General features: G+C 36.7%; 1 protein-coding gene across 1 annotated transcript in view; it reads left to right on the top strand.

Annotated features, from left to right (window-relative positions):
- ADGRV1 (adhesion G protein-coupled receptor V1) overlaps positions 1 to 27,978 on the top strand; it is a 273,887-nt gene that overhangs the window by 224,478 nt on the left and 21,431 nt on the right. Inside the window, exons 87-88 of the mRNA XM_058043225.1 lie at positions 2,884 to 3,041; positions 14,735 to 14,856. Coding sequence (XP_057899208.1) covers positions 2,884 to 3,041; positions 14,735 to 14,856 — 280 coding nt within the window. The remainder of the gene's footprint in view (positions 1 to 2,883; positions 3,042 to 14,734; positions 14,857 to 27,978) is intronic.

Raw genomic sequence — 27,978 nt, 5'->3', positions numbered from 1 at the left:
TTTCTATAAAAAGGTACTTATTTCAAGTTCCTGTTGATGGCTTTTCTCATAGGAACAGTGTTTTGAGACATACAATTGCATTAGTTAACAGAGAAATTTATAGCAATCCAAACAAAATTAGACATCAACAAAGTCAATGATCAAAACAAAGTGGTCAGCACAGAACCAAAGTTGAACCCTCCAGTCAGATAACCATAGTCAAAAAGGGCAAGACTTATGGCAGCTTGGGACAAAAGCTAAATAGCTGTCTTTCCAATGCTAGATGAGACCTAAGCCGGGATCAAAAATTCTCTAAAGACTGAGGGGAAAAAATACATTTTGATAAAAGGAAGTGTTACGAGGAAGTCATGGTATCTCTATGATAAAATGGGAACTGAAGAAGATAAAGTGCTGGTTTTCTGTTGGCTTTTTTTTTTTTTTGGTTGGTTGGTTGGTTGTTTTTTTGTCTCTCTTGCAGAAGGCAGTATTTCAGTGGATAGATTTTTTTGATTGGTTGGTTGGTTGGTTGGTTGGTTGGTTGGTTGGTTGTTTAGTTGTTTTTTTTGCTATCACTCAAATTCAAAACTAAATACTTAAAGAAATCTAGTGACTTAAAAAAAAAAAGAAAAAAGGAATTTGCTGGAAAGCTAGGAAAGGAAATTACTGCAGGAAATAATGCTCTTCAGACAAATAAGTTTTATAATTTTGTAGTTTTTTTAAGCTTCTACATCAGTCTTGCAGGGCCTTTTAAAGTAGAGTAGTTGTGTTCTGAAACATCAGCTTAGCTGATATTTTGGGGTATTTTTCTAATATTTCTATCCAGTGCTAGGAATATGCAGTACACAGTATTCCATGAGACAGATGTGTCGCAGTAATGGAATAATATCTGTGTCCCCAGTATTAAGTACAATAAATAATTGCAGCTGGTCCCTTTAATGTTATCCGATATGATATCTATAATAAAATGTATCTGTCAACATATGTCATCACATGACTATATATGAATAAATCTTACAGGATGATGTGGTTGTCATTGACCTGCACACCATTGCTTCAAGAAAAAAATTCAAATTAAGCTTTGAAGATTAATATGGCTTTGTGTATTTCTTTACATAACTTTCCAGTATATTTTTTAGAGCAAGTACCAAAGGTTATTTGTAAAAGTGATCCATTTTTGTGGGTTTTCATTTTTATACAGCTTTTTAAAACAATATAAAGTAGTGTTCACAATAAAGTTTCAAAAACTCTGGTAGACTTTTGGAGTGTATATTATCTTTGACATACAAAAATTCATCAAGTTGAAAAAAATACAGATTTGAGAACTTAAATATGATTTTATAGAGGATTATTCTTGTGCTAAGATTCTTGCCTTCAGTATAATCATTAAATACAGCATAGGTTGTAGTGATATGATTTCATTTCTTAGTGCTAATTGTGCCAACTCAAGAACACATTTGGGAAAAAAATAACTTTCATACCTAAGAAATAATAAAAATTAGAAAAATTAAATGGATGGGATGTTGTGTTCCATATCAACCATGCTGAGAGCAGGTCAGGGGGGATGTTCCTGGCCCTCTGCTTAGCACTCATGAAGTCAGTCCTGGAGTGCTGGATTCAGTTCTGGTCATCTCAGTACAAAAGGGACGTGGACAGACTGTACAAGGCCCAGTGAAGGCCACTAAGATGAGCAAAGGACTGAAGTATCTCTTCTATGAGGAAAGAAACAAACACTTTGAATTACAATGCAGAGTTCTTACTTTCCCTGATGCGTACTTATTCAATTATCAGATGATATCTAAGCTTGGTGTCTGACTGAGCTTCTACATTCTGCAGAGAGCTGTGAAAGGTATCTAGATTGTACTGGAAATTATTTTTGGGATTCACTGAGTATGCATGACTGCTGTTCTGAAAGATACAACGCAGGATGCAATCTTGATTTTATGGCAGTATATGAAAGTATACCCAAGCAAATCCAGAAGGTTTATCCAACCAGGTATGTCAGTGAAACATGTACCTAGGCCTCTCTCAGCATCAATGGTAAGCTTACTTAGATGAGCTGATCTAAGAAAGAGAAGGGCTGTAAGTTACACCCTCTTAATAGGGATGGCAGTGGTCACACAGTCGCTAGACATGCTGACTCCTGCGCCGTCCCTTGGGCTGCTCTGTTGTGCGTCATCTGTAGAGTGGGTCAGTGGCTATAAAGCCCATGCTGGTCTCCAGGGAGAGCACAGAAAACCCTGATCTCTCACACTCCTAGAGCTCTCTTTAACTATCATCTCCTTTTTGTTCAAGTCATCATTATATATGCATTATTTGACTCTTTCAGGGATAATTGATATTCTTGACACATCTTTAAAAATAATTATAGCAAATAAATGAAAACAGCAAGGAGAGACTGAACAACTGGGGGAAAAGAAAGGGGAAGGGAGTGAGCATTTGGTTTCTGTGAGCAAATGACTTTAGAAGGAATAGTTATGTTGTCTTTAGGACTTGTTCATTTATTTTAAAAATATATTTTTCAAAACCTAATTTGTGCTTTCAGGAGCTAAATATAGAAAATTTCATAATGTCCTTTTAGAAATTGGTGACTAAGAATGATCACTTTAAATGAATATAGAAGCATGTAATTTGTTAAAATACAATATTTTTCATTTCATGTTAATTTTTTTTCAAAATTGGTTAAGCTAAATATAACATGCATACTGGAAGAGCAAAAGCTATACTTAAGTTATAATGATAAGACCCAACAGGACAGAAAGGAACTTATCAAGTTTACTCTGGGAACAGAGTTAAAGAATTTGTGGTTTGTAAAGCACATCCTTTTTCAAAAATATTCTACTTGTAGTTTTTCAAGGTGTCTCTTATGCTTGTCAACAGCATTTTTTTCCCATTTTTTTCCATCAGGTGTTTCATTCCAAATGCCTATGCTGCTCTCTTCACTGCTGCTCTGGTGCCATTAATGTGCCTGGTGGTGGTTTTTGTGGTGTTCATCCACGCCTATCAGGTGACTCCTCAATGGAAGGCATATGATGATATTTTCAGAGGAAGAACAAATGCAGCAGGTATGATTTGTCGGCAAACAAGTTGTACTTTTGAATGGTAGGGACTGTTCTTTCCAGTTCAGAGAACCCCACCTGAAACCATGGTTCAGTAGATACCTACGCACTTACTTTAAGATTACGCCTGCTAATGTCCCTTTGATGTCTGTGAAAGTACTTTGATGATCAAAGCTATGTATGCAGATGCTTAACTGTCTGAGGGAATTAAAAATATGTAAAACCTAGAACAAGAAATTAGTATCACTGGCTTTGTGACTAAGTTTAGTCTACCTAAATATACGACCAGAAATAAAGCACTGCCCTGCTTGGATCACTGTGTCCCCATGCTAGATTTTGGCTCGAGGTACTGAACATCCTATCCCAGGGTGGGCTGGGGCTGCTCAGGTGCAATGATTCCCCACTTGCAGAGCATGATCACCTATGGATGCAGGCTGTACCTCCTGCTCAACCCCAGGTGATGGGCATAGCTTTGGTCATTGTGTTTTGCTTTATATGTTGTGGCTGTGAAGGCAAGCACACGTGCTCTGTGCCCTGGACTATTTGGAGTTAATGCCTTTGTTTTGATATTTCCTATGCTACTTGCAACTAAAACGTACTTGACAGGAAAAACCTCACTTGTGCAAAACAGGAAGTTTCAGTCGGCCTCCTCTATCAGAACAATTTCAACTACAATGTTCCCAAAATAAAGTTGGTGCACTTTAGACCAATATTTAATAATAATAGGACACTCTGTGGGAAGCTTAGAATATTTCTATTCTCTTCACAGTATTTTGTAAAAAGAAAATTTAAAACCTAATGCAAATAATCTTTTGATAATTGGGGTACAGAGATATATTCCTTTCTTGAGAAAATTATCATAAATATTAAGTATGTACAATCTGAACATTTCTGCAAATATTTATGTCCTTTTTAATGATGCAAAGTTAGCGTGACTAAGATCTGTATGAATTCAGATAAGGTCTGATGATATCCAAGACCTTAGTTGCACTCTTTAATTTCTCTCTAATATAAATGCACAGAGGTGGCTCCTCTTGTCAGTCTTTCAGTTAATTTATGTATAATGAAATTGTAATTGTGCACCTGCAAGGCAAACTGCTGTTTTGCTACCAAAGCACATTTTGTAAGCACAAATGAAATACTGCATATGGTGACAGTGAGAGCAGGTTGGAGATGGGCTGTTTTAGAGAGAAAAACAAGTTGTGTCCTGCAATTTATGGTGGCTTAATTGTATAAGGGGACTCCATGTAGCTGTGTTTATGATTTAAGCTTCTAGAGAGAAAATATGGTGATTTCTTCCATTTGCAGCATTACCTATAACTACATAACACAGTACGAACTGTTGATTGGATCTCTGCCTTTTTTGACTGAATATTTGTCTTCTGAAATTAAAGGTGTTGGTAGTATATTTACACAGCTTTAATGTCTTCTGGATATATTGTGCTTGAGGGAAAGGCAGTTTGCCGTGGTAAGGCCTAGTTTCACTTATAAATCTTGAATCTTGACATTCGCTCAGCTGACTCCATTTTCTTACAAAATTCCTGGGAGCTGCTCCTGCTCCTGTTTTTGTAGCCACATAAATGGCTGCTTTGGGAAACATTTTTCACATCAGTAAATTTGTCTGCAGTCAGTTTCATGATGATATTTTACTTTTGAAACATAGAAGAGGTCTTGGATTATACCTGCACCCCTGCACCGAGTTCTGACTTACGAGACACTATGTGTTAGGAAAGCCTTTTCGTAATGTTGCCTCCTTAAGTTGCACAGACATGCAGTATCTTTTCTGTTTTCTTTTGACAATGAATATGCCATCTCTCTGTTTCATCCAAAACCAGAGGAAAGGTGGAGCCTCCAATCAACAGTTTATCTATGCCTTCGAGAATTCAGGACAGAAGACATCAGTTGCTCTTCCCTTTTCTACTAATACATCCACTCCATTATAGACAGCCATCATGTTGTTCTTCTACAGCTATTGGAATAAATTCTGTAAATTCTGTGAAACATCTTACTGAACTTAGGTAGTAGCATGGTGGTTTACTACTTTTTTCTGTCCTACGAGCAGAGTTTGTTACTACCGACACTAAAGGAGACTCCTGTGTATTTTTTCTTTCCTGAGAGCAGAGTAACAATGCTGGGTTTCACCGTACATGTTTAAAAGAAAACATTTGGTAGCTGCAAAGATGATCTGTTTCTAGACAGATAAATATTTTCTTGGAAAACTGTAGGGTATAATTGGAGGGTCTATTACTTTTATTTGTACAATGCCCTTTTTTAATTGTACCTCCTTTTCTGTCATGCGTATATTCTTCCTAGGTACCCTTAAGTAAATTCTTACCTCTTGTACCCTATTCTGGTAGTTTCAAGAAAATACCATAGCCCAACTATGGTATAGACAGCTAGCCCAGGAAAAATCTCTTTTAGTAATTGGTGCCAATTCCTTTGGCAGTGGTCTGTGATCTTCCTAGGTGTTTATACTCTTTACTGTGACTAGATTATCACTGTAAAAGAATATGATTAAATCAAGGTTTTAGTGTATAATAAACACAAGTAAATAGGCTAGCCAAATCTTAATTTGAGCAATATGCACACTTCTCATTACCCTGTCTGCAACAGCAAATATGTGAGTTTTCCCTCTCATGCCCTTTTTTACTGTTCCAGAATTTCTGTTACTGGTCATCTTGGTTTGCATGGTGATGGATATAGTTTACTTAGCTCAGAGAATTTTCCTTGACAGTAGAGGGCTCAAGAAAGGGCAGTGGGAGAGTCAAGAATTAGTTATCTCTTAGGGCAGTCAGCTTTTCCTTCTCAAAAGTGAATATTGGAAAGAAAAGTGTGAAAGGCTGAAAAAACTGGGAAAGATGATTTTTCAAGGAATACTATCTCTGTAGTCATTCAGAAGTAGGCATTGAGTTTGCTTAAAAAGAGTCCTCACTTTGTACAGATTCTGTTTGCCAGCCTTTCAACAAACATGTTCTGTTGGCTGACTGTCCTCCTATACAGAGAAACTAGCTTCTCAAAAGTTAGCCTTGACAGGAGCCAAGTCAGAGCATTCATTGGATAAACACCTTTGGGCTAACTAATATTTAAGTTTGCATCACAGGACACCATTTGCCTTCCTGGCTGCCAGGGCACTGGTGACTAATATTCAGCTTGTATTTGACCAAGAACTCGGGTCCCTTTCCATGGCATGCTTTCCAGCATCTCATTCCCTAATCTGTCTGTCCATCCATCCAGGGTTGCCCCACCCCAATGCAGAATCTGGCACTTTCCTTTGCTGAACTTGTTGTGGTTGGTGATTGCCCATTCCTGTGCCCACTCCTGTTGCTGGCTGAGGTGTCTCTGCAGGGCCTCCCTGCCTTCGAGAGTCAACAGATCTTCCCACATTTGTATTATCTGTGACCTTGCTTAGTGTTCCTTCCAATCCTGTGTCTAAGTCATTTATGAAGATGTTAAAGAGCACAGGCTGAGGATGGAGCCCTATGAAAACCCACTAGTGACAGGTCCTAATATGCAAATACAGAAAATGAATAGTAACAGGACAGCAATCCAATATAAATTGTTTTGTTTTCTGTTTGCTAACCTTTCCTAATTTCACAAAAAGATTTAAAAATGTAACAGAACAACTTGATTGTTCCCTCCCTGATAATTGTAAATAGATAAGCTTAATTTATTGAATGAATCTTGAACTTACGTAATTTTCACTGGCATGCCCTGCTCATAAATATGCAGTACAACTTACCTGAATCAAATACCATAATTGTAAAAGTGCCAGAATCACGGTAAAGATTAAAACTTCATGTTGTCAAAATAGAAATTCATGAATAATGCCTTGGATGTTTAGTTGCAAAACTTTAACTCCTACTTTCATCTTCCTTCATATAAATTTCTTTCATATGAAATCGTAGAATCGTTGGGGCTGGAAGGGACTTTGAAGATCATCTAGTTCCAGTCTCCAAATATATTTAATGTGTTAGCAGTTTGCAATTCCTAGTCACAACAGAACATGCTAAATAGTCTGCCTACACCAACTAAGAGATATATGCATTCACAATATTCAGCACACACACTGTATGTAATATTTTATTCTTCGTGATGCTCCAGGAGCTTTTCTTTTTTGTGATTGGGAGAAAAACAAATCTTTGCCTTCAAGATTTTTTACAAATTCTATTAGGACAAAATGCACAAGCATAATTAGATGCTGAAATAAAGAACTAAGATCTGAATAAGGTAATAACATAAATGAATCCTCTTCACTCGTGTAATTTAGATTGCTTGCACTATGCTTCACATGTCTAAATTAGCTTTTTTCCTTCAAAGAAGTCTGCAGAAGCAAGCTCACATCCATGGTCTGTGACTGCACAGTTGTAATTTTAGCACTCATTTAATATTTTGCAAGTGTGCATTTCAATAATTTTATGTGGAAAAAAGTAGGATCATATTTTTCTTTATTCTGTTGATTTGCTAATTTTCTGGGATGTGCCATGTTCCCTGCATAACAGTAATGGCATAAACTATGATACAAGGCCCTATTTTTCCCCTTTTATTGTAACACTAGGTGTCTTAAAGTTGTATGTGAAAGTTTGCCAAAACCCTGAGATGTAGTGAAAAGGTTAGAGAGGCTAGTCTTTTATGATTTTGAAGCAGAGATGTATTTGTTATACTTAATGGAACATTTGCTTTTCTTTAAGAAAGTGTACTTTAATTTCAAAATTTTCCTTGCTACAAGGATTGGCAGATCAAAAAATACAAATGAACAAAATATTTTGGCACATTTTTTACTTCCTACTTCAACAAACTATCAATGAACATTTTTTTCCAGTTCAATTTCATGGACAGGCATCTACTAGTTTTCTTGTCTTCAGTATCTGGTAGTGTTAAATTCTGCACATTTAACATTCCCAGTCAGGATTCAGTGGTTTTGTTATGATTCATTGATTGCATTTTCTTGGTGGTGTATTTCCTTCTTTGAATTTTATGAGAGGAATCTGATTTGTTTTTTTGTTTTGTTTTATTATTTTGGCCACAAAATCCTGTTACCAAACCCCCTTTTTTTTTTTTTTTTTTTTTTTTTACTGCAGCTGTCAAAAACAATTGAAAACCAAGCCAGCAGGATTTGGAACACTGTTTTTCAAGCTTATTTTAAAAAAATGTTGTTGTGGCATTTTTATATTTACATTGCGAAGTTTAACTGGTGACTTCTTAAGCAATAGCCTGTAAATATTTTACTAATTTAGGTCTCCCACAAATTGTTGAAATTCTGTGAAGCAACACACTCTCCCCAGTCTTCTGGGAAAAAAAAACGTTTATAAAGACTTTTCAGGTTTTGCAGTAGATCATTATGTTTAGCTAAAATCTGTTAAAAGCTATAAAGGTTGCATTATCAGTTGCAGTTTAACAGCCAGCCTACGGAGAGGACACTATTTACAAGAGTAAATATTTATATGTAAACTCAGAATACAATTAAAGCTGTATTATTCAATTGCCTCTTTTATTGAATTTCCTATTTATTAAAAAGAATAAAAAAAATGGGAAAATAATATGGACCAACATGGTCGTGATAATACAGACATTTCAATACATTTTCAATGCACAGTTCATGCTTGATTTTCCACAGTTAAATAATGTAGATATTTTCTGCAAAGACATATTCTGCAATATCATCAAAGAATTAATATTATTTAATAATTTTCAGTTTTCTTAATTTATATTTAGTTTAATATTTTTCATTGCTCAGACTTGTTGTTCTGTCCAATATCAGGGTATCAGGGAACAAAGGAAGTGGTGGAAGGAAGTGGCAGAAAGAGGGAAGTGTCAGAAGGAAGTGTCAGAGGGAGGGAAGGAGGGAGGAAGGAAGTGTCAGAAGGAAGTGTCAGAAGGAAGTGTCGGAAGGAAGGAAGGAAGGAAGGAAGGAAGGAAGGAAGGAAGGAAGGAAGGAAGGAAGGAAGGAAGGAAGGAAGGAAGGAAGGAAGGAAGGAAGGAAGGAAGGAAGGAAGGAAGGAAGTGTCAGAAGGAAGTGTCGGAAGGAAGGAAGGAAGTGTCGGAAGGAAGGAAGGAAGTGTCGGAAGGAAGTGTCGGAAGGAAGTGTCAGAAGGAAGTGTCGGAAGGAAGTGTCGGAAGGAAGGAAGGAAGTGTCGGAAGGAAGCGTCGGAAGGAAGTGTCGGAAGGAAGGAAGGAAGGAAGTGTCGGAAGGAAGGAAGTGTCGGAAGAAAGTGTCGGAAGGAAGTGTCGGAAGGAAGGAAGGAAGTGTCGGAAGGAAGTGTCGGAAGGAAGTGTCGGAAGGAAGTGTCGGAAGGAAGTGTCGGAAGGAAGGAAGGAAGGAAGGAAGGAAGGAAGGAAGGAAGGAAGGAAGGAAGGAAGGAAGGAAGGAAGGAAGGAAGGAAGGAAGGAAGGAAGGAAGGAAGGAAGGAAGGAAGGAAGGAAGGAAGGAAGGAAGGAAGGAAGGAAGGAAGTGTCGGAAGGACTTCTGTTTTGATGCCTTTGTTTAAGTGAGTTATTGGTAATTCAGTTAGTAGATGTTCTAAGTGCTTGCCCATTGCTTTTCCTCACTTTAAAGAGAAAAGCCCCTTTTAACAGGAAGGCATTTTCCAATAATTTTTCACTTTTACCATGAGCAGTCACTGCCTGAAATTGTACAGGAGGTTTTCTGTTGCTTCCTCTCTGCCTGGTAAAATAGGTTGTAGTAGACAGCATCAAGCTATTAATTCATAATCAATAGGGATGAGAGGTTAAGCACGGGAATGGTCACTTCATTAGTGAAGTTACAGTGCCATGTTTGAATCCACCTCAATCTTCAACTTGCAGTTAGGTGAGCCATTGAAAGTATGACAGTGCGTCATGGTGCGAGGCTCCTCCTCATATTCTTTTCCATCTTCACAGTTGCTTCCACTTCTTTATTCTTCAATGCTGCTTGTCCTCCCGGTCTTGGACTACCAAGAGGCCACATGGCTCTTAGTATTCTCAGATGCAGAGGCTGGCAGACATCCCCTTCCCATGGTTTCCAAAAGAGGTGTTTCATGCATACAAAGTTGATGGACAGGATACACTTGGTACTGAGAACTAATTTTTCTCTTTTTTTTAGGCAGTTTCATCCCAGGTTCTAAAATTTAGTATCTATCACCACTTGTGCAGTCCTTTCAGGCACAGAAGTGTGACAAGTGTTGCAGTTCTTATATCTGAAGAAGCATGCCGGGGCTCACTGGAACCACAGTCCTATGGGTTGAACTTCTTTGTGGATATCAGTAAGCAGCCTGCTTAGGTTGCAGTAGGTTTGGGTGCAGACATAGGAGATAATGGAATTATTTTTCTCAGTAGGTCATTACAAACCATGGAATCATAGAATGGCTTGGGTTGGAAGGGCCTTTTAAAGGTCATCTAGTCAAACCTCTCTGCAATGAACAGGGACATCTCCAGATGCCTTAGAATGCAACAGAGAATGAAACTTTAAACTGTCACCAGTCTTCCTCTTCTTTGTGAGGTTTATTTCAGAAATAAAGAATTGTAAGGGTTTCATTTGTTGCAAACTTAAAAACACTGTAGGTGAAGTCATAACTGGTTGGAAATGTTTCATGTTTTGTTTCCTATTGTTTCTTGTTGTTTCTACTGTAAGGAAACCAAACAACAAACACAAGGCTCACAGCTTTTTCAGCTGGGCAATCTGGCATTTTATTACCTGAATCTTATGATGTTACTGTAGAGTTCCTTATTCTTCTGATAATTCTTCTGAACTTACCAAGTTTAGTGTGATTTTGTGAAATAAAAGTCCCCTGAAGATCACTAAATAGGGAGAAAAGCCCTGTGTCTGTTTAGGGAAGCTCCTGAGTTATAAATGGAAGAATTGCTGGGAGAAGTATTATATCCATCCAACTTTTTTGGCCCTTCTTAAAGGCAAGGTCAAACTTTTTATATACCCAGTACAGTTCCTTTTAGGTTCTTGATGAGGTGACTAAATTTTTCCATCATCCTGATATTTTTCCTGGATTATAAATTTCGTAATCTAATCCGCATTCATAATGAAAATACTGCAGCCTATCTTTCAAATTATCACAGTTTGAGAATTTAAACGTTTCTCTCACATTGTTTTTGTGTGAATAACTTCCAAAATCTTGTGTTTACTCTAGGGACTCTCCTACTGTAGTAAACTACAATTTTATTACCCTTAATAACTTATTACAACGTATTGCAGCCCTCTGAACAGAAATTTAATTTTACAGATTAAAATTAACTTTTCTCAACAATGAAGGCATGACTAACAGGGGACACTTCTAGTTATTTGGTAAATTGAATGTATGCAATTTCACCTAGGTAAATATCAAGCTGGACTATGGTAAGTTTTCAAGCTCTAACAAGCTGCAACTAGAGCTGCATAAACTGCATTTATCTGTATTGAATTTGTCAATGCTGTCAGTTTTTCTTAAGCTTATAGTAAGGAAATAGGGACATAGTTCAAGAAAAGTCAGGAACAGTCAGGACAATGATAAATGCATGCATATATACATTTATATGTATTTAAAGAGGGTGTGGACTACCTGTTGCTTAAATAAAATCTTCCATCACTTGTAGTATTATAAAACAGTGTGATAAGTATACCAAAAATGGGGACCAGCATGATTGGATTACATAATACCCAACAGAACTTCTTGCCAGTGTCTCAGTTACATCACAGTAATTTTGAGCTGGCTTCTCCACATCATAAATCTTATCCACAAATGTTTATCCTTGGTAGATAACCCACTTGGACTTCGAGTAAAAGTCATAGCAGGGAAGGTTCATCTGCTCAGAATAACCCTTTGGGGTTTCTTTGGGAGTGGGCTGTTGGTTTTATATTCATATTAAGAAAACTACAAATAGTTATACTATTTTGGTCCATATCAAGACTATTTATTAGCATTCTCTTTGTGCAATACTGATTTTATGAACATAAAATAATTTGTTGCTTTTTTCTCATATGTTTGCTCTAATTATTGAGCTTTTGTTGGACCAAAATCCAACAAATGGGTATACAGAACTTGAAGATCCAAGGCTTTAAATGATGCCACAGTTTCAACTCTGTATTAGCTCTTTGCAATACTGATAATTAGGCAATTATTAGCAATGAAGAAAGAAAGAACAGAACCATAAACTGTACCAATATTCAGTATGTGGCAAAAAGCCAGTATCTTTACAGTTTTTCATGTTAAAATGTTATGTCTGTATGATGTGGGGTATTGCCTACATTCAGAAGGCCCTTACTATTTGTACAATATTAAAAAAAAATTACTAAAGGGCTCACAAACTGCTGTTTCTGGAGCAATGCCTGTAGAAACACATACCCACTCTTTGTTGATGCTTCATAACTAATGTGGAGAGGGGCAATGTCTGGCCAAGCAGTGTGCAGAACTAGCAAACATGGACTTTGAATTCTGCTGCAAACATGGTAACACAGGGGCTGGTTCTTTTCAGTTTCTGAAGAACATGTGGAGGTGAAAATTTACTTTTGTTTTCCTTATTTCAAACTTTGTCCAGGCAGACATCTTCCTGCCAGCATTCCGTAAGTCTTTTATGCTATAAATACAGTGGAGAACATAAAATGGAAAATGTGTGCATCCTTAAGGACAGATTCTGCACATATTTTTGTAGATGAATGAAGTTAACTGATTCAAAGTCTATCTTGTGGGTCTTGGGCTGAGAGGAAGTTGTCACTCTAAGTTTTTTGGGGTCTGATGTCTTATGTTTGACTTGAAAGGGAAAATAACAACAAATCAAAGAGTAAGCTATTCTTATAATTTCCTACAATCCTGTAAGTGGCCAGAGCTGGGACCACTTATGTATCCATGTGTCATGGTTTGGAACTGGCTGGATGCCAGGCAGCCATGAAAAACCATTCACTCATTGTCCTCTGTTATAGTTGAGCAGAGGAGGGGGAAAGAAAAAAACCCAAAAGGCTTATGGTGTGAGATAAGGATTAGGAGGAAACACTTTAAGGGCAAAATAGGCTCAAAACTTAAAAGACAAAAAGAAAAAAAATATTAACAAAATTAAAAGAGGAGAATGCAAACGAAACCTTTAGAACACCCTTTCTCCACCCCACTCCAGCTCTTCCTTCCTTTCCAGTGACAATGCAGGGAGACAAAACAGTTTTTTTAGTCAGTTTTTTATTCCATCTGTTATTTTTAAAAAATCTTTCTTCAGTTTGCTTAAGAAGAAGAGTCTCTTATGTTACAATGTGGGGTCCTTCTCACAGGAAACAATTCTTTGTAACTTCTCTAACGTGGTTCTAATTTTCATGAGTAGCAGCCCCCCCCGACCTGCTGTAAGTGAGTACCTCCCACGGGCAAAGCAGTCTTCCCACAACTGTTTGCATGGGTCATTAGTTCATGGAATGTAGTCTTTTAAGGATGAGCTGTCTAGTTTGAAAGCAGGGATTCTCTTTCTCTATCTCTGGAAGCAAGGGTCTTCTTTCTTTCTTCAAGTTTCTCACTAGATTACAGCTTTTCAGCTTCCACATGCTCCAGCATGAACCCTTTTCTCACAGGCTGTGAGTGCACTTCTGCATCCCCACATGTACTTCACAAATTACAAAAAAACGGTTTCATTATAGTCCTCACTGTGACTTGTAGAAGAATCTCACCTCTGATGCCTGGAGCACCTCCTGCTCCTCCCTCCTTTTACTGACCTTGGTGTCCCCATGTTGTTCTTGTGTCTTCACCTTTTCCTTTTCTCTGACGTAGGAAAGAATTGGGGTCAGTAGGTTTGGTTGTTATCAAGTTCTATGAGTTGAAAGGTTCTTACAGTGTTGATTCCATCCAAGCTCTGCATTGGGGATTTGCTTGTCATGACCTTTGCTGTTGGCCATGTGTTCCCCACCGGCGCAGCACAGGTGGCACCAGCTGCCGCAGTGCCAGCTCCATTCAACGCCTCTCTTCATGTGGGGCGCTGAAAGGAGCAGCTGCTGCTGCTGCCTCTGCCCTTCTGCCCTCAGCATGGCTAGTTAAAGCAGCCAAGCAAGCAGTTTGCTGTGGACTGTGTTGAGATAGCCCTGGCCACATGGTCCCAGTCACACTGGGAAGGCCCACAGTGGCCACCTTGCCACTCCTGGGAGGAAAAGAAAGAAGAATTGCGTGTATTTTTTTTCCTTCTTAAGTATGTAATCACAGAGGCATTACCAACTACTTTAATTGGCTAAGCACCATGCCTATTTTTAGACCCAGCCCACAATTAACTTTACCAGGCATAGAGAAAGTTTCTAGCAGCTTCCCACAGGAAAAATTTCTTCTGTGGCTGGTGTCTTCCCTCATCAACAAAAAATCAAGCAATGCAAAACCAACACATCATAATACTTTTCTTCTTTTCCCTTTCCTCTCAATTCTTAGAAATCATTTTTCTCTCAAAATTTCTAGAGCTTGCCAAGAATTCTTCTATTCTTTTCCAAAGTTCAGCATATTTTTTTCACTTTGTGTGTGCCCTTCCCACCACTTGGTTTGCTGAGCTGGGCTGTGCTCGTTCTGCCCCAGACATCCTTCCACTGGTCTTCTGATCCCAGGTAGGGTCATAAAAGCCCTGGGACTGCCACCCAACTAGAGCAGGACAAGGGCTGCCCACCACTGGAGAACAAGCTCCGAGGTTAGCCACACACAGCAAAACTATGTTCTGTGTCAGTAATTCTTTAAAAAGTGTTTTTTCCAACGGCACAGCAGCTGAAACTCTGTATTTGTGGTTTGCAGAGATCCCCTTGGTCTTGTACCTCTTTGCCCTGATTTCCATCACCTGGCTGTGGGGAGGACTGCACATGGCTTACCGGCACCTCTGGATGTTAGTCTTCTTCATCATCTTCAACAGCCTGCAGGTAAGAGCCAGGATCTGGCTGGTCCTTTGGTCTTCTTGCTGACCTGGGGGTGTTTTCTCCACTCATGTTTGTCATTCTGGCTTCCCCAGCTGAACATCATCCAGTAACTCACTGTCACAGTGTGGAAGTGTGTATTCTGTTTACATCTCAAACTGACATGTGGAATGCATATTAAAGCAAGGGATGCATTATTTTTAAACAATAGCACCATAATTACGTAGATTTCATTTCACAGCTAATACACTCAGAAAGAAAACTGCTTGCTTCTGTATGTAAAATGTTGCTGAGATAATTATACCAATAAAACTGAAGTTCCTGCAGCCTTTGCAAAATCGCTATTTCAATTTTCTGTAGATGTTAATAATAATAATAATGATAATAATGATAATAATGATAATGATGATAGTAACAACAACAGCAGCAACAACAATAATAATAAAACCCACACAAATATTTTAAATTCAAAAGCCATAACACAGAATTTTTTTCCATTGTAAGAGGTGAGCCTTGAGGCTTGGCTTTTCTCATATAGCAAATAACTTTTATCAAAAAAGAAAAAATAAAGACTAAATGTTCATCGTTAATAATAAAAGAAATGTAAATAGCTCTTTCCAAAATTTTACCCGTATAATGTTTGGATAGAGAAACCAATGCATTGCAGCACTGCATTTAATACCATACTGCTTATTGCTGAATTATTTATAGAATAATGATTATTATATCACAGATGGGAAAATACCTCTGATGTCAGAAAACAGTGAAATTAGCAGGAGATTTAAAATTATATATAAAAATCTTTGGAGGACAAGTACTTCTGGACTCAAGTATGCCATTCATATTTTTTTATAACACAAACCTCTGTGACAACTTTTATTTCCCAATATTAAAAATCTTTATACCCCATCAAATAAATTTAACTAAAAAGGCATATTTTCACAAAATGTACTTATTTTATATTGAAAATGTGGGTGTTTCCCTAGGCAGTGTTAAAATACTTTTAAAATTACATCTCAGAAATATTTTTTTAAATTGAGAAAAAAATATACTTTATTCTCCCAGAAATATATTTTTTATTTTTCTGTATATATTGTTGTTTAATTATTATATATATATATATTGACATATAAATATGTACTTCTGCTCTGCTTTACCAGTGGATGTGGTCTCTTTTGGCATCTTGCCTTAATGATTATTACTAATATCTGGGAAATAACTGCATATTTCAACAGGCCGGAAGAAGTTAATACAGCATCTTTATTCACATTATGTCAATACTGATCTTCCGCATCAGGAAAAGAAACCTTTTACTTTTTTTCTTTCTAGCCCAAGAGAATCGGGAAAACCTGAAATATATAATAATTATTTTCTTTATTCAAAGGGAGTAAAAACATTTCAAATGCATAGTCTCTTCCTGCTTATTATTTTAAACTAAAACATGCATGGCTGGAGCTCCAACTCAAACAATAGTAAACAAAAATTTTATTTCAACTATGAGTAGCTTAATAACTTATACTCCATGCATTACAAGTGGATTTTTATCCTTTGTTGGATTTTTGTACTGTAAAATGTAATAGAACAGTATCCATTACATTTTATAACTATTTACTAACTGCTTTTTTAAGTGTAAAGCTACCATATACTTAAAAGGAAAACAGTTTTTTGTGCTGCATACCCTGGGAGAAGTTAAAAAAATAGAGTAGCTCTTTCACAGTACTACAGGTTTTAAATTTGTTTGTTTTAGTAGATGATTGTATTCAGTGCTTTGTAAATCTCCATAATAAAAGAAGCTTTAAAAATATTTCCTGGAATGCCCCCACACTTTAAATAACCATCCCATATGGACCATTCTATTCTTTTAAAGTTAAGATTTATCTAGTCAAGAAATGGAAAAACTGATGTGTGATTCAAGTGATCAGACATACAGCATGAAATGAAAAGCAGGGAAGGAACAAGGTGAAAAGTCTGTAAATTTCTTTAATCTATGCTATTCATCAAATAATCAGATACAACTAACTAACTCAGAAAATATCAGTATGCAAAGTCTTTGCGTAGAACAAAATTATGTATTACCAATACTGAATAAGGTATTTTTTTAATACTGAATAAGGTATTTTTTATTACTGAAGGTTTTGCCGTAGGCAGGTGCAGCTTCAGAAAGGATTTTTAGACCGTGTTCCCACCGATGAGGGGCTGGTCTTGGGGAGTACACACTTCCTGCTGAGAGTCATTCTGACCCAGAGGCTATGCAGAGCCACGTGTATTCAGCTCATGAACAGTCATGCCCAGTGTCCTTTGAAGATTTAAACTCAGCCAATCTGTCTGTAACTGGGAAAGCAAATGGGACTTGATAGTGGATAACACATTTTCATAATTATAGCAGTAGAAACTACCTGTCTTTGTCATGCATTCTATTGGCATCTTATTCTCATGTCTTTGTCAGCTCTCAGAATTGATGATTGTTAAAACAAGGCTGTTTTTCTCCAATAAAAGGTGGGTTTACCATTTATTGGTGAGCATTTCTGTTACACAATGAGCCCTGTTTCAGCTGGAAAGCAATCCATTGCTCATTAAGAGTTTTTTCCATGACAGGAAAGAGGAGATGAAATAGTTTACAGGAAGTAGAGACCTGGTTCCCAGCCGTCCAGGAGTTATGGACTGTGTAAAGCAGCAGAACATGATCCATTAAAATGTGTGGGATATTCAAGTGAATTCAACACAGGAGATTGAAAGGGCACAGAATATGATCCATTGTGTTTGTTTAGCCCTATGACATGCATTTCCCAGGGAATGCACTTGCTTGAAAAGTCATTCACTCAGTACAAATTGTTTCCAAGAACTTCCTGCAGGAAATGGTTCCCATCAGAGACGAGTTTATAGTAGGAATTATTCTAGTACATGGAGGGGAAAGTAACCATTTCCCTGAAACTTCAGGAGTAAACATGCAAATGGGAGGGCAATAGCTGATTTACAAAATAAAAAGTACATTTAGAAAACCATGAAAGAAAAAGTGTGTTGGGTATTTTGAATTCCTTGCAGTATGCACCTAATTGTCCTACCCGGACAGCATCTGTGATGCAGAAACATTCTCTATTGCTCTGGCATGATAAGCCTTGGCTCCTCGTCTTTTCCCTTGTGAAACAGAAAAAATGTTTACCTCTCTTCTTAACTTACTATTGTCATTGTGGATTTATTCACAAGATACATGTTTATCTGGGGTCAGAAGTGAAAGAATAAGCTGCTATCTTGAGTACGCCTCTCAAATATTTGGAATTTCACAAGCTCTTTTGCATGCACTATATCCATCTAAATGATCACCATGTTTTTCCTGCAGTTAGGAGAATATTTATGATTTGTATAGCTGACATCAGCAGAGGCCTATTTGCATTCAATGGATCTAAAGTTCAGGGCAGTGGTTGGGTCTCTTCCTGTTGTTTGCAAAAGGGTCAAAAAGAGACTTCAGGTCCATTCCTAGGCTATTCTCTGCAGCCAATTTTCTTAGTATAATCTAGATATTTCTTTGGCTCTATTTCCAGCACACTGCACTATGCACCTCCATCCTCTATAACTTAAGAATGTATTTACACTGTAAACTACAAGTAAATAGGTATTCCACAGCTACCCCAGTCCCAGTTTCCTTGCAATAAGTCCCAACACTTCCCTCTCTTAGCAATAATTTAATTAATTTAATTTTTCAATAAGTAATTTTCAATTGAAACCTTACTCTTATGAAATACTGTGATAGTACCCACCAACAGTATAAAACCTCAATTTTTCAGGAATATCAGGGGAAAAAATAAATGACAACTGGTAGGTAATCCATTATTAATGGCAGTATTTAAACAACCCTTTTGTGGTTTTTTTAGATAAGGGTTAAATGTCTGCCTGTTTTATATTTGAGCATACTCAACAACTCATGTCCATGTAATAAGCATCAGTGTTACATGCAAAGTACTTCTTCCCAAGAAACGCAGGAAAAATCTGTAAGAGTTGACTGGTAGTTTTCCAAATTGGGCAAATGGCCTCACTTGCCTAACGCAATATCTCAGTTTAGAGATAAATTTTGCAAAAAGTCCTAAAAGTCAGCTTATTTTTAGTAGATTGCAATAAGAGAAAATTCAGAAGTTCAGGTACAAATACCTGAAAAGCCTTTAACAAGAAACATGGGAATACAGAAAACAAGAGAATGGGTGCACATCCAAACCTGACATTGACTGGAGAAGATGAGATTAACCAAACTTCATTAATTAAACAAATTAATTAAGATAATTAAAATAACTGTGGCAAGCCAGAATGGGAGGAAAGGCTAGCTTGAGTAGAAAGGGAGATAAGATATCAAAGAAAACTAGTATGTTGGGGGAAAAAAAAAAACAAACCAACAAAACCCCCTGAAATATTATAATGAAACAATAGAAAATATACTAAGAGAAATCAAGATGACACAATTTTAGAAGGAGAAATAAAGTTTAAAAAATACCACATATTGTGATAGTAAAAAGTGAGTAAAGATAAACTGTTCTGTAAGTTGCTGAATTATATTATGCAGGAAAGCAAAAGTACACAGTTTATAAAGCCCATGCCAGTACCAGTCACAAATGAAATATGTATTTTTTCCTAGAACGTACTATTCAACTCTGGGATGTAGCCTGGGAACTCAGAGAGGGCCACCACTATAAATAGGCTCACTTCCTGTGTGTTATGACGTGTTCTGAAAGCTTCTGCTGTGATGAGTCAGAGGTAGACTAGAAGATCCCATGCAGTGGTTCAGATTATCAAAGCCACACAAAACTAAACAGGACCCACTATTAGGCAGACATGAGATGCTGAATGTAAAAGGCTGCCTACAGATTTTGAAAAAGGTGATTCCACACTGCAAATTAGCCCAACAAAAGGCACTGAAGCCCTCACAATAATGCCAAGATGAACCACAATTTATATCAAGGCTGACAAGAAAAGGACATATTCTTGTTCAAGTAGATACAGTCCAACCAAATCTTCTGTCAGCTAAGTGCACAAACCAAACACAGTTAAACACAGGGCAAGCAATTCAAATAGTACCCAGACACAAAATACACATCCAAAGCAATTCATGTCTGCATTTTGACATCTGTTCAATAAAGCTGTTTCTGGTGGCTTGGATTCTTAGCTGGAAGGAAAGACAATAGTATACTCAGAGCCATTCACTTAACCTTGAAAGTTGTTCACTATGTGCAATTTTTTAAAGTAAAAATAACTACAGTAAAGTAAGTAAAGAAAGCGTGTCACTTTTGAGCCTTCACACTTTTTGACATCAGCTAAACTTCTTGGTTGTAGTCTTGATTGGAAAGTAGCATTGGTAGTATGCATTATAGTAGCTGTGTAAGCACAGGCTGTCCACGAGACTTGATTACACTGTGAATCAAGAGAATGCAACAATTTTATATCTCTTTTTCTATGTTTGCAACTTCTTTCTTTATAAAGAGTCCTCTCTGTTCCTAGTTACCACCTGAAATGTACTTCAACACGTTATTTCTGTAATTACTTATGAAATTATAGTTAAAGATTTAATTTAGCTATTCAAGTCCATACATAACTGACCCAAAATCAATCTATAGCTGAAGACAAAACAAAGAAAAACTCTGCAGTGTCAATTAAAAATAGAAAGCATTGTTAGGATAGAACTGAAATACATGAGAAATTGATGTCAGAAGAGTAGTTTGTGTTTAGAGCTGTGTTTATAATGTGTTTAAATAATACACAGTGAAAAAGTGTACTGAAGTGGGTTTTGTTTTACTGGATTTTCAACTAATCACATAAAAAAGCATTTAGACTTATAAGTGACACTCTTAAAATAGAAAAATGTGCCTATAATATATTTTGACTGTAATAAATAACATTTTAAATCTTCCAGCATCTATGAATTTCCTTCATTCATTCTTGAAGAATTTTACATTAATATATTTTAGGAAAAATCTCTTAACACCATTTTTTTTGCGACAGAAGGTGAAAAAGCAGTTTTAGCCATTCTCCTTAGGAGGTGTTAGTAATGGCCAGAATTATGTAGCACATAACAAGTAAGAAATGCAGCTGTAATTGCTGCAATGGGTGGAAGTATATCTGCTAAAAAGGACTTGGGATCAGGTGTGTTCGTTTACTTTTCCACCTCTGTTGATATGAGTCAATGTTTCTTACTGTGAAGTATAAAATAACAACCCAGTTAGTTGGGCATCTGTAACAAATCACTCATCACTGCAAATGCTTATTTCACAGTGAAGACAGAGTAGCTTTTTAAGTGCTGTTGATAATAACTTTGCTAGCCTAGGAAATAAGGAATCAGAAGTTGTCCAAACCAGGACAAAATTAGCCTAAAAGAAAACCTTCAATGGATTCTTTTTAGAAGTGTTTTTCTCTAAAGAATCACAGAATCGGCTAGGTTGGAAAAACCCTTAAGAGATTGGGTCCAACCCGTGACCCAGCACCACTTTGTCAACTAGACCATGGCGCTCAGTGCCAGTCCAGTCTTTTCTTAAATACCTCTAGGGAAGGTGACTCCACCACTGTCTCAGACACATTTTATGAAGAATCCTTTCTTTAGGATTTTTTATCCTGAGAAGCTGAGAGGCCTCAGGAACAAAATGTAAACAATAGTTATCTGCTGCTGTGGAATGGAACAGGTGCATCTGTGATTGGTCTCATGTAGCTTCTAATTAATGGCCAATCACAATCAGCTGGCTCAGACTCTCTGTCCGAGACACAAGCTTTTGTAATCATTCCTCTCCTTTTCTTTTCTATTCTTAGCTAGCCTTCTGATGACATCCTTTCTTCTATTCTTTTAGTTTAGTTTTAATATAATATATTTAATAAAATAATAAATCAAGCCTTCTGAAACATGGAGTCAACATTCTCTTCTCTTCCCTCATCCTAAGACCCATGTGAACACCGTGACACAACACCTCCCTGGGCAGCCCATTCCAATGCCCCATCACTCTTTCCCTGAAGAACTTCTTTCTAATATCCACTCTAAAACTCCACTAGGGTAGTTTAAGACTATGTCCTCTGGTCCTTGTTGGTGGTGTGGACTAAAGATATGGTAAGTGGCCAAAAGAAATAGTGACTCTTAGAAACAGTGGCATGATATGAAAAAAGGTTGTCTTTAACTCAAAAATGGTTTGGAACACAATGAAGAAAGAATCCTGAAATAAGCCTGGGAGACTTCTATACATCAGCAAAACTTTTTATGCTACAACAATGGTTCAGTTACATCTTGTGTTCTAACTGTGTTTTGATTTTGACAGCTAGAAGCCTGTCATTTCAATAGCAGTTTTATTTATAAGTTTCAATAGTGTCTTTTTTGTAAGATAAGATACCTATAAATAATACCTGGTTTGGATGTATTGATATTATCCTAGCTGTTATCTACAAACCTGGACAAAATAAAAGCAGCAGATCTGTTTAACTCATAGCAGGTATTTAAAGACAGTTTCTCAGCAAAATTGAAGGAGTAAGATTTAAGGAAAAAATATGGTGAAAATAAAATAAGGAAAGTATAAAAAATAATAATACTGGATCTTGATACAAACTTTTACTTGAAATTTTCTTGTGAGCATGGCAGAAGAAGTGCTAGGCTAGCTGTTCTATAAAGAGATTTAGGTATTATTGTTTATTCAGAAGACTGATGTATCCTATATAATGGAATGGATGAGTTTTAGTCTGAAGAATGACTAAGTAGGAATTCTGTGCAATCCAATCACACTAAGTGGAGAATTATGCACTAAGATACAAGTAGTGAAAGAATTTCTGCTATAAATTGATAAGCTATGTATATATGTATATACATATAAGATGAGTGTTTCACTTACCTCGTGACAAATGCAAATCAGCAGCATAATATAGGTCTGAAAGAAGCAAATGTGATGCTCACTTTGTAAACAAGAGCATTTTAAATGCTATTGTAAAGGGTATTGGTGATGCATTATTTGGGATCCTGTGGACATTTCTAAGCCCATTGGTCAAAGAGATGAATTCTGTATATTGTAGCAGTAGGAGAAAAAAAAAGCATGAGCAGGAATTTGAAAATCTTATTTCAGAAGCCTGAAAGAATTTCACATGTTATCTGTCATCTATTGCCTGTGTCAATATTGGCTTTGATCCAGTAGCTATATAATCATACTCGTGTCATCTTGCATGCAAAATAGTATACCCTCGTTTTTTAGTGACTTCAGTCTGTTTTCAGAATTTAGTCTAATTAAGAGCAACATTTGAGTTCCAGCATCTCGATTCTGTTCAGAAGGCAGTGTGATAGCACAGGCAAAGGACTGAGGATCTTTCCTACTTGCATCCACTTTGCCTTCTTCTAATAGCAGTGACAGCTGTGGGACAAACGCTTAAACATCTAACCTACTCAGAAACATTGAGTGTGGTGTGACCTCATACCACCGAGTTCTTCAAGATAGTCAGTGTTTCCATCTGTTAACAAAAATTCCATTAATTTAAAGTGTTAACTGCAGTGTTAACTGTTGTAAATCATTTAAAAGTCAGTTTGTTTGTGAGTATGTGAATGTAATGTTATCAGTCAACCACCTTTCCATATAGAATTTTTGTGATGGATTATATTCTCCAAAATGGAACATATGAACAGTTAGATGTGAGGTTTGAATATAGCTGTTTAGAAGCAACTCTCTCAGGAAGTTTTGTGATGCATATGAGGACTGCAAATTTGCGTCTGGAAGGAGTTGAGCAACTGTGAAGCAGGAGCTAACCAAAGTTGGATGAAAATTGCTAAATTATGTTTTCTTTATTTTCAGAAAAATGTCAAGTATTGCTCTTTTGCTTTTGCCTCTACAAAGGTTAATTGGATTTTAAAAAGCATCAAATCAGCTTGTACTGACAGCTGATTGTTTATTTAAATCTTCAGATATGTTGTTTTGCTGTTACAACCGAGACATGAAAAGTTTTAGTGACAAAAATCCTCTATTATAAAACTAGGAACCATACTGGAAATTTTCCTTTTTCTTTCTATGTCTTCTCAAAGAAGAGTGATCAAGAGATTGAGTTAGAGAGATTTTATTTTCTGTGTGTGGGTGCCTATAACTGTGTAAATAAAGCTCATCATCTACTGGAGACTTGCTAATGTTTTGATTGTGCTTCAAAAAATATGAAAGAATAAAGCAAGGTGAAAATTGTCACTTATCCTTATATACGTTCAAATACTTATCATAACTGGTGGTAGATTTTGAAATTTTGGTATTTCTTATGCCCCAGAACCCTCTGGGATTAAGATTTTGAGTTCAAGAAAAGAGAAAATTGGCATTGTAATACACAGAGTGATTTCATTCTGAGTAAAGCAGAGCCAGCAGTTCTTGCAGAACCTTTTTCTCATTCCTGACTTCTGAAAGGTAACAGGAAATCAGTGATTCTCGCCATGAAGACTTCTGCTTTCCTTTAGGGCTTTGTTATTTTCACACTAGCTTGTCTCCCCCATTATTAGCCAAGTAGGCCAATGTATGTGACAGAAAATTTTACTTCATAAAAGGAATATGTATTTACAGATCTGGTTTTAATTCTCTAATTCTCTCTTTTAAATTCTTTAATTTCTTTTAGTGAACAGAAAAGACTCCCCACCACAGGGTACCTAATTTATCACTCTGATGTCCAAAGACTTTTTATGTGGTCAATAAGGAGGGAAATGTGATTCCAAAGGATGCTTCACCAGATATATGTGATGCTCCTGCTTTCACTTAGTATAGCATTTCTGTATTTAGGCTCTGTGATTTCATCCCAAAGACAGACTTTAAACATCTTTGCCCCTTTCTGCCTGGATTTAAAAAAAATTCTAAACTGGATGTTGTATACATTGAAAACAGAAAGTCTGAAATCACCCATCCCAGTAATATTTGGGTTATTTCAGAATCCCTTTTCATTTTCCCCTAAGAAATAGGTAATCTCAGAAGGAGAAACAAATTATTTTTATCTCCATTTCTGCAGGGTCTTTGCTTTGCAGATAAGTACAGTGAAGAAGACCTTCACAAAGCTCCAAGTAAGGCCATGGAGTCATGATGAGATATTGGGACCACTTGAAGATTTTTTTAAGAATCACTCTTTAAAGACATAGTCTAAACTCTAAGAAATAATCTAAAAATGTTCTAACCAAGATCTAGTTGTGTGTGCTAAATTTTGTCTGAAGTTGTTATACTAATCACTTGAAAAACAGTTTAACTGTCCTACTTTCCTTGAAGACACATGAAAACCAACTGAGAAAGTTTCTTTAGAGTAGGTTATGGAACCTTAGAAATATTTAAATTAATTAAAATTTTGATAGTTTTGCAGCAAATATGTTTGTAGTAAACCACATAACTATTTGTTATATTTAGCAAAATTTACAGAAATTTGGAAAAATAAATATGGAAAATGAAAACTTCTAAATGTAGTAGTTTTACTAATGTAATATAGATTTTAAGTTCATGTGTGTTAAAGAAATTTCAAAGAACGCATGAATAATAATTTTCTGCTTGTGCAAATCATCACAACAGCATACATATATATGAAAAACAGAGATTAATTTTTTTTTATACAATTATTTTTGTAGTTCACCTGTAGATAGCCATGTCTGTCTGATCAGCCTGTCAATCTTCAGAGATAGGTATTATAATTTCATTATAGATGGCAGGAATAAAAACTATGGGAAGATAAGTGACTTTTCTGGGGCCAATGCAACACCTGCAATGTGAAGCAGTCTTAATGGCTCCTACATTTCCCATTTGTTCTTAATTTGTTAAACCACATTACCACCAATCTCTCAGTCTGTATTTCCTCAAGTACTTTATTTTTTGGAATGAATTTTATTTTCTAATTGGAAACCAAAGTTAGTTCTAACAGAACATTAAATTCCTGTAACAGCAGAAAGTAGGAGGAGCTGTGGGATGAATGATTTTCAGGACAATCTAAATAAAGACCCTCTTCCTGGAAATGTCTCTTTTTAGATTACCACCCTCATTTTCATTGACAAAGAGCATTAGCACACACTAAACTATGCCACGTTTCTGACATGGTTTGACTTAGTTTGTAAAAATTATTTGTAATAGACAAAATTAGAGGGAAGGTGTTATCATCCTTGCCACAAATTTTACTTCTGGTAATGTAATTTTGTGTTTAATTTTACCTGTAGTTTTGCATGTAGTAATTCATTGTGCATGAACCTTAACCTAATGCAGTGAGTGCCGTTGCAAATAACTGAATGCATATGCTTTAAGGAGTTCTGTATCTGAATTCAGAGGAAGGTTCTGTGTGGAGCAGTTACTTGACATATAAGGTGGAAGTTCATCTGAATGTTAAAACTTGCATTTTTGCTGAGTGTTCAGAGAACAATTGTGTCTTGTGCCTAGGTTATCAATATTAAATTACCTTTACATAAACATAGTTATATAGTTTTGTTTATATAGTTAGAGATAAATACAGGTAAACACAAATATATATATATTAATATAAACATTTGAAAATATTTTTATGTCTTAGCACAGACACCACTGTAAAAAATCCTCACAAGCTGTTGTAGCTTTGAAACACTCTTAAGGAGAAACATGGACTGACTGTGAGGTGTATGTGGAGAGAGAGGCTGGGATTTTACAGAGAGGCCTTGGAGAAGCTGTCTTGGCTGAGTTAAGTAGTGTTGTCTTCTGAGGGACCCTGTATCAAGGACCACCATCCTGGTGTTGGTGGTGAAGAGATTGTGCCCAGTATAGCAGCAGAAAAAGAAAAAAAACATGCTCAGGTTCTTACCATTCCCAGCGGCCTCACTGGAATGGAATATTGAACGTCACCCTACAAATTTCTGCATTCATTAAATTATATGAATTATTGTAATTATTAAATACATTAAATGACACTGCCACACCAGCCTATGAGAATTCCAGTACTTCCCTATGTCACTGGGTTTTATATAGATTTATGTTTTATGTGTTTAACATAAAATTGCTTCAAAATCTGCCTGCTTGACAGTTTCCCTCTCTCACTTCAGAATTTCTTACAAACTCCCTCAGGAAATTATTTTTACATCTCACCAGACTTTTCATTACTCACTTATCAGCCCATTTCTTCTGCTGACTTCAGCGAGGAGCCAAAAAGCTTCTGCAAACATATGAACATGCAAATTTTGGAGGTGGAAGTCCAATTATGTCAGTATTCCCCATCAGATCTGACTTGTAAGTACCTCCAGGCTTGTGGAGCTCACCTCTGTGTTGGTCCTGCTCAGCAGGCAGAGCCAGTTCTGTCTGGAATCAAATCTGCAGGGAGGAACAAGGTTGGAGTTTTCTCCTAGCTTCAGTTGGTGGAGGGATAATGGCAGAACTGCTAGCTGTCTTGCTGCCGCTGGGAACAAAAAAGGTGCAAAGGCTGACAAAGTCAAAAGTACTAAAGCAAAAAACAAAACAAAACTTGTCAGAGCCATGCACTCTCCTCTTGACCCACGCTACAGCTCTGCAGCTGGTGGCTGTCTGTGTTTGCTCTGTTCTGTGCTTGCCATGCAGCCTAGATATCTCTGTCAAACGCTTTGGATGATTTGGCAATGAGAAAGCATGATCCTGCAGAACAAGCAGGACCGTGGAAAGGTGCTGGAAAAGAATAGATGGTAATCTTCAGCCCTCACACAAAGTGGAAGGCCTCAGAAGGACATATATTATATGCTAAGCAATAGGAAAATAAAAGCTAAAATAAAAATAAACAAGCAAAACAAAAACAAAACCAAAAAACGCTCAGAAACCAAACCAAAAACAAAACAACAAAAAACAGCTGAGAAATGTCTTGCTTTTAAAAACATGTGAAAGTCCACCCTTCAACAGTTCCTACAACTTTTCTCTTTGAAGAAATCCTCCACAGATAGCAGGAATTCATCACAGACCAGGTCAAAATATTTCTGTTAAGTGCTGCAAACATGTCTTAGGTAACTTCTGGCATTAATCCATTGCAGAAAATTTCTAAGAAGGAGAAGGGAGCTTTTCATTTTCCAAGTGCAAGGAGAACCAACAGTTTTGATATATATTCCATGACTTAGACTATCTTTTGCTGACTATGAGTAAAGCTACTTTGTGGCAAAGTTCAATGAATGTACCAACACATAGAAACCAAATGTTCCACTTGCTTATTTTTGAAATA

Source organism: Melospiza georgiana, chromosome Z (genome assembly GCF_028018845.1).
Source record: "Melospiza georgiana isolate bMelGeo1 chromosome Z, bMelGeo1.pri, whole genome shotgun sequence".
Classification (NCBI taxonomy): Eukaryota; Metazoa; Chordata; class Aves; order Passeriformes; family Passerellidae; genus Melospiza; species Melospiza georgiana.
This window is presented reverse-complemented; position numbering and strand designations above follow the sequence as displayed.